At 32.4% G+C, this 10,837-nt stretch overlaps 1 protein-coding gene across 1 annotated transcript; it reads left to right on the top strand.

The window, feature by feature from the left end:
* Window positions 1–375: 375 nt before the first annotated feature.
* LOC100798057 (O-fucosyltransferase 19) lies at window positions 376–6,147 on the top strand. Its single transcript, XM_003516278.5, has 9 exons — window positions 376–1,031; window positions 1,392–1,568; window positions 2,890–2,962; window positions 3,051–3,118; window positions 3,423–3,511; window positions 3,604–3,736; window positions 3,827–4,059; window positions 4,400–4,876; window positions 5,281–6,147. Exons 1-9 carry the CDS (start codon window positions 615–617, stop codon window positions 5,531–5,533), a joined length of 1,920 nt encoding a protein of 639 aa, XP_003516326.1. The 5' UTR covers window positions 376–614; the 3' UTR covers window positions 5,534–6,147.
* Window positions 6,148–10,837: the final 4,690 nt, after the last annotated feature.

The raw sequence follows: 10,837 nt of genomic DNA, 5'->3' as shown, positions 1-10,837 counted from the left end.
TTTAATTTTTTTCTTCTATTTTCTGGAAAGAATACGTTTCATTTATTTAATAAGACTCTTCTTGATTTATTTATTAACTTTTCTTAATTTATATAAACTGACATTCAATTACACTTATTTTAGTACGGAAGAATTAATTTATATAACTTTTCTTAATTTTTTTAGCAAGCAAACAAGTAATAATTAATTAATTAGCCAACGGTATAAAACAAGATCCATCGTTGAAAAAGCGGAAAGTAAAAAACAGAGGGCAATCCAGTCATTTTAGCCACCAATGGAAAATGAACCCAAACAAAATCCAAATGGCAAATGAATCCGAACAAGGCCGAATCAGTCACCCAACCCCAATGATGATGTATATAAAGACTAAAGAGACAAAGACATTAGAACGAAAATCAAAGATCCCCCCTCCCCTCAAACCTTTTCAAACCAAAAAATAAATAATACAAAGCCTCTCTCTGCAAAAACAACACAAACGCAATAAACGCCCCTTCATTTTTCATTATCATTCCCTTAAACCGCAACCTCAAACAACAACAACAACAAAAGAACAACATTTTGGCATTCCGTTACCTCATTCGACGTCGTTTTGGCATTCCGTTAGCGGCGCCAGTATGTCGTCCGGCGGCCCCACCACGACCTCCTCCAACACCAGCCCAAGGGTCGCCGCGGGCCCCACCACCACTCGCCGTCGCGTCGCCGACAACAACAACAACATCGTAGACGCCGAAAAACAGCAGCAAGTTACCTCAAGCTTCTCCGATTTCTCCGAGGTCGAAGCCGACGAGAATGTCCCCCACCCCCACCCCCTCCACGCCCACGCACACCACCACCATGTGCATCCCGTCACGCGATACCTCCTCCTCCGCGCGCGCATCCTCCTCTGTGTCCCCGAGTCCTTCTTCCAGCGCGTGGAGCACCTCGTCCTCTGGCTCGCCGGCTCCGTCCAAAGCCTCCGGTCCGGAAAACACGTCGGCCGCAAAATCTTCCTCGCCCTCATCTTCATGCTCGTCATGTCGGTCTTCCTCAAGGTTTCATTTCATTTCATTTCTCGCCACAAAGTGTTTTTTCTTTTCTTTTTTCTTTGTTTCCTATTGGAAAAAACTCAAACTCGCACATATGGGATCAGAGTCTATCCTATATTTATTTACAATGATCATCCATCGTGTTATGTACATAGCACCAATCCCAAAAGTTCCTAGGTGTAAGAGAGTCTATTTGAAAAAATTGAACTCCCAAATTTGTTAAAAATTAAGCCAAGATAAAATATACAAGTAGTTAGTTTTTGGGTTTGAGATAATTGTACGTGTACTTTCTAATATTTTCTTCTCTCGTGATTGCTCTTAAAATGATATCAATGTGATAAAGTCTATTTTATTGTGTTCCTCAAGGTTTCGCTTCTCGGAACGGGCGTTGAGATGAACGGGAAAAGCTTCAAGAGCATCGAGAACGGGCAATTGATACTGCAGCGGTTCAAGGAGGATTGGGCCTCGGCCCAGAGGGTTGTCTCCGAGGCCAGGACCGGAACCGAAACCTCCATGCCCAAACGCGTCCTCGAGAGGTTAACGGTAAGTCGCTCCACAAACACGTTTTTTTTAGCAAAAAGCGCTTTTTCTTACTTTTGTTTTTTTCTTCGCTTCCTTCTCGTGAATGGTCTTGAAAATTCCCTTTCGGGAATCTCGCTTTTTTTAATCTCTTTTACCTTTTTTTACTGGGGTGAAAAAAGGAAAAAAGGAAAAAAGGAAAAAAGTTAGAAAAGGTTAAAAGTTTGCGGAATACCACGGGAAAAAGTTTTGAAGTGTTAATTTCTTTTTCCCGGTGACTGGGTAGAATTTTTGAGTTTTCTGTAATAAAATATTTAACAAAATATTGACATGATACTCTATTATTACACTATCAGGTTTAATTATTTATTTATTATTTGACTTGATTTCTATGAGCTGATAAAAAATATATATTTGATTCTATATCTGCCATAATGCTTACTTTTTAGTCCTTACACATATGAAAACGACTCGTCTTTATATATATATATATATATATATATATATATATATATATATATATATATATATATACATTTTAAGACACTGCTGTCCAAATTTGCAGGACTGAGATGGATTAAAATGAGCTAAGTGTGTATGCATAGAGACTAATATGTATGACTAAAACACAAAGTTTATGCAGATATAGAGATTAAATGTGTAATTAAATTTTTTACCACAAGAAAAGACCAAATTTAAATTTTGACACTAGGTGATACAATTGTAATTTTTTTTTATATATTATGCTGGGACGATGAGGGTGCTCAGGGGCTAAAATAAAAATGTGTTGGTGAAGGTGTAGTGTGATTTGGTTAATACTTAGACTAATAACTTATTTTCAATCTTATTTGGAATATTTCTTAATTAAAAATTATGAGAATGGCGGAAAGTGGTGAACCATGAACGAGTTTTGACTTTTGAGTGCCAGAATGTGACATACGGAACTGGGAGTGAACGCATTTTCCAAATGTTGACTTGTTCCATCACTTGCATTGCATGTAATGGCTGGCAACTGGAGACACGTGTAACTGTTTTCAATGTTGGGTACTGAGAAGTTGGCTCTGACCGTAACACTGGTGTTTGTTCCATACTCTGTTTTCTCACGCGTTTCGTTTGCTTTTTCTTCTTAATCATGCTTTGGTGTTGAATTGTTTTAATTAAATGTGTTTGAATTGTTTTTACTGCTAAAGGAACTAAAATTCAGGATTACTTTTAACCGATTTGAGTTTTGGGACCGTGCTTAATAATTTTAGATCGTTCAACATTTTTCCTTGTGGCTTTATCTTTGTTTACTTTTTACTTTATTATCATGTTTTATTAATTTGTTATTTTTCTTTTTCAATAGACTCCAGAAATATGGATGAAGCCAAACAGTGACAAATATTACAAATGCGTTTCTCGACCCAGGAATGTAATAAGTATGTGACAATTGAACTTTTAGTCTCAAACTTTCTCTGAGTAATCAACTTTTGTCTCACTTGTCATTCCTTCTCTTTTTTCTTTCAGGGCTAAAAAAGACAAATGGCTATCTTCTTGTTCATGCAAATGGTGGATTGAATCAAATGAGAACTGGGGTAAGATAAGATCAAATGAAATCTATGATTATGTATATGAATTTCATTTCTAAGTTTCTCGAATGATACTTCTAAGAGTTTTATGGTCTGACATTGTAAAATAATTTTATTATGTCGTCCAATCACAAATCATTGTTAATATGAATTTTAAGATAATTTTGTAAAAATCAACAAACTTATCATATACTATAGTTTGAGACTAAATGATTGGGAAATAGTTTTACACTATTAGTTAGTCTACTAATGCATAACCTTTTTTCTCTATTTCTATTTGCTAATTCCTAGAATCTTCATCAACTTGCAGATATGTGATATGGTTGCAGTGGCAAAAATAATGAATGCCACCCTTGTGCTTCCCTCTCTTGACCATGATTCATTTTGGACTGATCCAAGGTAAATTTTCCCTTTTTATTTGAGTGGAACATCAATTATTATCACCTCCTGTTACTCTTTTTCCAAAATATAATGTCCCTAATATATTTCAGTGACTTTAAAGATATCTTTGACTGGAGGCACTTCATGAAAGTTTTGAAAGACGACATTGAGATAGTTGAGTACTTGCCGGTCCAATATGCATCATTGAAACCTCTTGTGAAGGCCCCTGTTTCCTGGTCAAAGGTATGGAGCACTAACCAATTCTATCTGACAACATTGAAACAATTTCTATTCTTTTTTAGTGCAACAGTGGCTTAGATGCTTCATTTGCAGGCTAGTTACTACAGAGGTGAGATTCTTCCATTGTTGAAGCGACATAAGGTTGTACAGTTTACTCACACAGATTCCCGGCTCGCCAACAATGGCCTTGCTTCCTCTATGCAGAAGCTGAGGTGCCGTGCCAATTACCATGCTCTCAAGTACACAGCAGAAATTGAAGAGCTTGGAAGGGTTTTGGTGAATAGGCTAAGAAACAATAATGAACCATACATTGCCCTTCATTTAAGGTATTGTCATATGGACTTGACTTTCTTTGTTTACTTTTAAACTGGTAATCCTGTTCGGACAAACTTTTCCATAAACACTAATAAGAGAAGAAAATAAGATAAAATGAATCCAGTTTCTTCCATAAACTAAAATCAAATTATATTTTTCAGTTTTTTGAGGAGTTAGATGATATAGCTTCTATAAAAGTTAAGTGCATAAGTTGACTTTAGTTTGAGAGAAGTTCAACACGTTTTACCTTCTTGTTTTCTTCTATAAGTAATTATGGAGAAGTTTATTATTCAAACAAAACCTTGAAAATATGATAATTCTTATGTTATATTTTGTTTATTTGCAATATAGATATGAGAAAGATATGCTAGCCTTTACTGGCTGCAGTCACAATCTCACTGCTGAGGAGGCTGAGGAGCTAAGGGTTATGAGGTATGAAGTGAAGCATTGGAAGGAAAAAGAGATTGATAGTGTGGATAGAAGATTGCAAGGGGGGTGCCCTATGTCACCTAGAGAGGCAGCTATTTTTCTCAAGGCCATGGGGTACCCTTCCACTACAACAATCTACATTGTTGCAGGACCTATTTATGGTGCCAATAGTTTGGAAGGCTTTCAATCTGAGTTCCCTAATGTCTTTTCTCATTCTACCCTTGCAACTGAGGAGGAGCTAGAACCCTTCAAGCCATATCAAAACCGTCTCGCTGCTTTGGATTATATAGTGGCCCTGGAAAGTGATGTCTTTGTGTATACCTATGATGGTAACATGGCCAAGGCAGTGCAGGGTCATAGGAGGTTTGAAGGGTTTCAGAAAACCATCAATCCTGACAGGTTAGTTCACAAAATACAAATCACTTCCTGAATTTTTTAATGTCATGTTAAGAGAGAAAAGGGGGGAAATTGTTAAGAGGGATCTCATGGTAAATAATATCTCTGAGAATATGGTCTTTATCTAAGTCAAGTGACCTTCTATGTGATCCATGTAGTTGACCTCACTTAATGGGAAAATGTTTTGTTATTGTTAAGAGAGAAAAAGACACAATACAAGATTGACAGAACAGAACCTACACAAATAATTGTAGGACATACAATAATTGTTTAGTCTTTCTCTCTCATAAAATGACCAAAAACTAAAATGGGGATCCTAATCCTTATTATTTTTTTTTTTTGTCTTTTGGGTTAATTGTTGGCATTGTACATGCTACTGATGTGTAATCTGTTTCATTGCTTTTCAGATCGAATTTTGTTAAGCTGATTGATCAATTCGACAAGGGTGCCTTATCTTGGGAAGCATTTGCTACTGAGGTTAAGAATTCACATTCCAATAGGCTAGGCGCACCTTATCTTAGACAAGTAGGAGAGTCACCGAGAACGGAGGAGAATTTTTACGCCAATCCCTTTCCTGATTGTGTGTGCAACAAGTCTCAGGAGGAAATCACAAGCCAGAAACTAGACCATCATCGGTTTGGTATTGGAGCACAAAGATAGTGTGTAGTGTCTTTGGTTTTGTCACATATTTTAGGCTAAACAGTGGAGTTTCATCATGCATTATGGCATTCCCTTAAAGTTAAAGGAAGAGCTCATTGGGGTTGTGTGGTGGAAATGTGCTTCCTTGTTTTCCAGCCTGGTTGATGAGGCTGCTGAAGAATCAATGGGGCCCTTGCGGGGCTCTCATTTCATTCAAAATATGAGTTTCAGTTTAGGCATACAACTCATTTCATTCAAAATATGAGTTTCAGTTTAGGCATACAAAAAGGGAAAGAATAGAAGGCTTCGTGTATAATCAAAAGGCCCAATCACCATACCACAGGTTAGATTATACTGGTGGGGATATTGAATTTGACAATACTACCCCTTTGGATTTGAGAATTATAACTGTTGAAACCATTAGATTCATTGATTCTTTTTTGAAGGAAGATTGCCAAATGGAGCATGTTTCCAATTTTTGGATTGAACAGTTGCTGGTTGATACATAGGAATATTGTTTATACGTTTACAATATAGATGTCTTGTTTATATGTTTATATTTATGTTGTACACGTCTGCCTTTAATTGCAGACTACCGAGTGTAGAAATATTGATGATTTAGTTAATTTTATGAATATTTTTTTTATTGTTTTCATTATCTTGTTTGATAAGCAAAGGAAGGTCAAAGACCCATATCTCAATTTTTCATGGACAAAATAGATGAAATTCTTACTATTATAAAATGAAACGCGTGTGCTATTATCGAAGACAGCTAATGAAACTTTTTTCAAGATGTATGCTGCTACTTTGAATTGAGAGATTTGAGTATATTTGTATTCTAAAGAATTTCTTAGAACGCAATTCAAAATTTATGATCACCTTTGTTTTGCACTGTTAAGCTCTGTTTAGAGATAGGAAATAGAGATCAAGTTATTCCGAGACTAAATTTTAGTAAATTTAATTCTTTACGATTACTCAAAAACAAATTTTATTAGTTCAATTATTAAACTATGAAAATTCTAATTGAATAAATGAAGCTTATAAAAAAATTGTTAAATTTCAATACTATTGTTTATAAGATTGCATACTTACAAATGTTCGATATATCTAAAATTTATTGTGCGTGGTTGTTGAGATGATATTACAAATATAAAAGAATACTATAATTGATAAAATATTATTCTATTAGTAACTTTACTTAAATCTCATTATCAATTCAAAAAGTTTCAATACTAATTACAAATATAAAATAATACTTTAATTGATAAAATATTGTTCTATTAGTAACTTTTCAAAAATCTCGTTACTAATTCGAAAAGTTTCAGTACTAATTAGAAAAAATAAAGTTAAAATATAATTAGATTGAATTAATAATTAGAAGAGAAAGAAAATATTGATTTAATTTTATATGGTATGAAAATTCAAAAGATGACTTTTTTTAGTAGACATGTAACATAATTTTTTTTTACCTGATATTGAAATAAAGTATTCATCGAAAGAGGTGAATAATCTCTATTGATAACCGTGAACACACATAAGATAAATATTTCTCTTCTAATATATTTATTTTATATTCAAAGGTAAGATTCGAGCTCTAAACAAGACATATATCATAACTTTAAGATGGATGTATGTTGCCAAATTAGTAAGACATAGTTGCTCAATAGGACCAGGTTCTATTTTTGTAAAACACATCTTTTGGTAAATGTGAAAATTAAACTATGACTAAATCTTAAATCGATAATTAATTCCAAAGTTGATCTAAAGAATGAAAGTTATTTTGAAAGTCCACCCAGAACTAAGCCATAATTATGATGATTAGAAAAACAAAAAGATAGATGTATGACTATGAGAGGAGAATACAATTAAATATTTATAATTTATATTTTTAAATGTTTATCTAAATTTAAAGATATTCATTCAATTTATAGGATTGACCCAGTGATTTAAAACCTTATTACATTTAAAACCTTTCTTTATGCAAAATTTGAAATTCCCAAATCATTTTCAACCTTTCACTTATCTTACCATTATTTACTAAGCTACTCTAAATTAAACTATGAAATTCCTTTGTCCTATTTTTTGTTTGCCAATGAAATTGCCAGTAGTTGAAAGGGTAAATGAAAAGGAAAATCTAATCTCACGCTTTACCTATACTTGACACCCTTCTTTTTCAATGTAATCTTGACCTTGAATCAATCCCTCGTGAAAGAGGAAAAAGGGTGACAAGAAAAGTGAAAGTGAAGTTAGAAAGAGGAGTCTTGAATTGATGTATTCTATCTTGAAAATTTGTTTTGGTAGGTTTTGGATAGTTTATTTTTAGTCTTTCTGATATTGAGATATAGTTTCTTGCCAGATAGTGCAAAATATATATTTAAAAAAAGGTGATACATATTATCTGTTTTTTAAGAGGATACATATTATCTTTTAAAAAAAATGCTTTTTATGTCCAATCAATCTGCGGTATTTTAAGTGTATATATGTTTGGATAAGTATTTATAAACTTGATTTAAAATAATATTAATTTTGATTAAAAGTTAATTTGAAGTTAAATAATTTATGTTTAGAAATGTTTGTTTTATTTAAAAGTTATCTATATTTTTTCCTTTTATTTCATTAATCAAACACAATTAGTTATTTAAATTCATTTTCAAAATTTTACCGGTAAATCAAGATAGCTTTTTAATATTAAGCACACACTGATCTAGGTTGTTCCATCTTAATGAGAGATTTTAAATTTGAGCACCGATTATGTAATTGTGTTAAATACTTAAAGGAAAATTTTTGATGCTCATACTAATTCTATCCACTCAAAAAAGTAAAAAATACTTGTGATTTAGAAAGAAAATAAAACATCAATCTTTTAAAATTTAAACAAATCAAACACCACGTGTACTTGAATCATAGTGAGTAAATCATTATTTGACCTAACCAAAGAGTATTTTTTTTCACTTCTTCGAAAACCAAAATTTATGACTCAAAATTATTTTAAATATAACTAAGTTATGATTTTATCAAACATTTTATTTATGGATAAAATTTAGTTTAAACTCTCTAAACTAAAATTTTAGATATGCAAACTTCTATAATCTAAACATGAAGGTTGACGAGGTAATTGTGGATAACTTCAAGCTGAAGTTAAATAATAAGTCAATCATAAGCGGAAAATACCAAAAATTGACTAGTTGACATGGTCCAAGTCCAATCAAGAATTGTTGAATTATCACAAACGCATAAACTTTTTAATTTTTTTTTTTACTAAACAATTGGAGTATACTTGAAATAGCGAGTCAGTCAATATGGAAGGTAAAGTAGCAAAGAAGTATAATATTGTTGGAGCAAAATTTTCTTAAGAGAAAATGCCAAGTTAGTCGTAAGATTTCGAGTATACAGTGGGAAGTGCACTTTGTTTTCTTCTGTTCTATTCATGGAAAAGTTTTTTTTTTCTCGATTTATTGTTAGGCCTTGAGCACTCTTTTTAGTCCTCAAGCACTATGTTTTAACTTTTAATATTTTATTTTTATCATTTTTAACTTTAATATTAGGAAAGAAAATGGAGTTTGTCCAAGAAACGACATTTGAAAAGGAAATAACATTTTTTTTCGTGTACTCAATCAACTTTTTTGGTGTACTGGAAAGAACATAGTTTAGTGTTAAGTGAACTCTAGTTTTATTTTATTTTTACAAGACTACGATATTTATAAAGTATTTTAAGTTCTGACTAATTTTAAGAGTTGAACTGATTTATTTTTTTGAAAAAAGTAAATTTCTTACATTATTTTTAATTTCTATATAAAAGACTAAAAAACAAAAAGAAAACATTTTTTAACAACTAATATGCATTGATTTTGAACTTGGATCATTCTACTAAATTTCTCTGCAAAAGTATTTCTAAAACAATTCTAATTTGATTTATAAAAAGATGGATTAATTACACTTTTGGTGTCTCACAATTTAGCTATTATAATTGTGTCATTTTAATCTCCAAAGTATCAACTATACTTATTGAGTCTCTTAGATACCAAAAATGTGTGATTTTAGTCATCAAATTTTAATTGCATCAATTGAATCATTTATAATTGTATGATTTTAGTCACTTGTTACAATTTTGCAGCAATAATTTCTCAAAATTAAAAATTATGCAATTGAAACTAATTTTTTTGGACAAAATCCCACAATTATGATACCCGAGAGACTAAAATGAGAGACTAAAATGACACAATTATGATATTTATCTAGGACACCTAATTAGCATAATTAAAATATGAGATTAAAAGTGCATATTTACTATACCTGAGATACTTGGCACAACTAAAATTTAAGAAACCAAAATCATATAATTACAATACTTAGAATATAAAAGTGTAATTAAACCTAAAAAGATCAAGAGGTTAGGAGATAAAAAGAAGAGCTAACTACCCATAGGATTCATAGTACCCATAGCATCAAGAGGTTAGGAGATAAAAAGAAGAGCTAATTACCCATAAGATCCAAAGGACGTTTTAGCTCCATGCTTCTTTTTTATTCTGTTGCTTTGTGTTATCTATTAGACCATTAGTCCAAGACAAACAAATGAGCAACGAAAATCAGACGATTACTTCGTGCACTTCTCTAATTGCTTCCTGGACCTAATCCGGAAGCTTATAAAGGTGCAGGAAGCAAAAGTGGAGGTGCAGAAACTAACTCCCCGGAAATTATGTGGACTATTTTGGGAATTGCAGCCCAAGTGAACTAGAAAAGGCCAGAAAAAAAAAGTGCTTGTGTGAATAAACAAATGTTTAGAAAACTCATGGACCAAAAAATATGTATTTCAAAAACTCAAGTTATTATATGCATGTCGCACCAAGACCAACAAAATAAGAGTGAATGAAGATAAAGTGAAGAGTTAAATTTGTAGCTTAGCATAACTGTGATCAATCTAGTCAAACATACCACCACATTGCCTAGCGAATAACCCACTAAGATAGGACTAGTGGGAAATTTGGATCGTTTGTATGGAATTTTAGGTTCTATTTCCATTGTCATCATTGTAAAAAAACAAACATTTAATTCCTCCAGTTTCGTTTCTGTCCCTTCGGGCCCAGTATGCTTGAGTTTGCATTGTCACAGAACAATTACTAAAGCACTGCCAAACACAAAATGGACAAATTAAATTCTCCAGTACAATTTCGGGCATACTTGTTTCATTTTAGGAATCAATTTCTCACAGCTTACAAGTCATCATGTAAAATCTCTGACAAATTATTTAAGGATCCTAACTTTGTTAGGTAGTTCAAGATCAATTCTATCAAAATCGATTTCATTCAACTTTAAAATAAAAAGGTA

This window comes from Glycine max, chromosome 1 (genome assembly GCF_000004515.6).
Source record: "Glycine max cultivar Williams 82 chromosome 1, Glycine_max_v4.0, whole genome shotgun sequence".
Lineage (NCBI taxonomy): Eukaryota > Viridiplantae > Streptophyta > Magnoliopsida > Fabales > Fabaceae > Glycine > Glycine max.
Note: the sequence above shows the minus strand (reverse complement) of the source record. Positions and strands in the feature narration are given on the sequence as shown.

Bases quoted from the DNA above. Each gene is read 5' to 3' on its own strand.
- LOC100798057 (XM_003516278.5), top strand. From the start codon at position 615: ATGTCGTCCGGCGGCCCCACCACGACCTCCTCCAACACCAGCCCAAGG. The intron at 3,119-3,422 runs GTAAGATAAGAT...ATCAACTTGCAG, and splicing joins TGAATCAAATGAGAACTGGG to ATATGTGATATGGTTGCAGT. The intron at 3,512-3,603 runs GTAAATTTTCCC...AATATATTTCAG, and splicing joins TCATTTTGGACTGATCCAAG to TGACTTTAAAGATATCTTTG.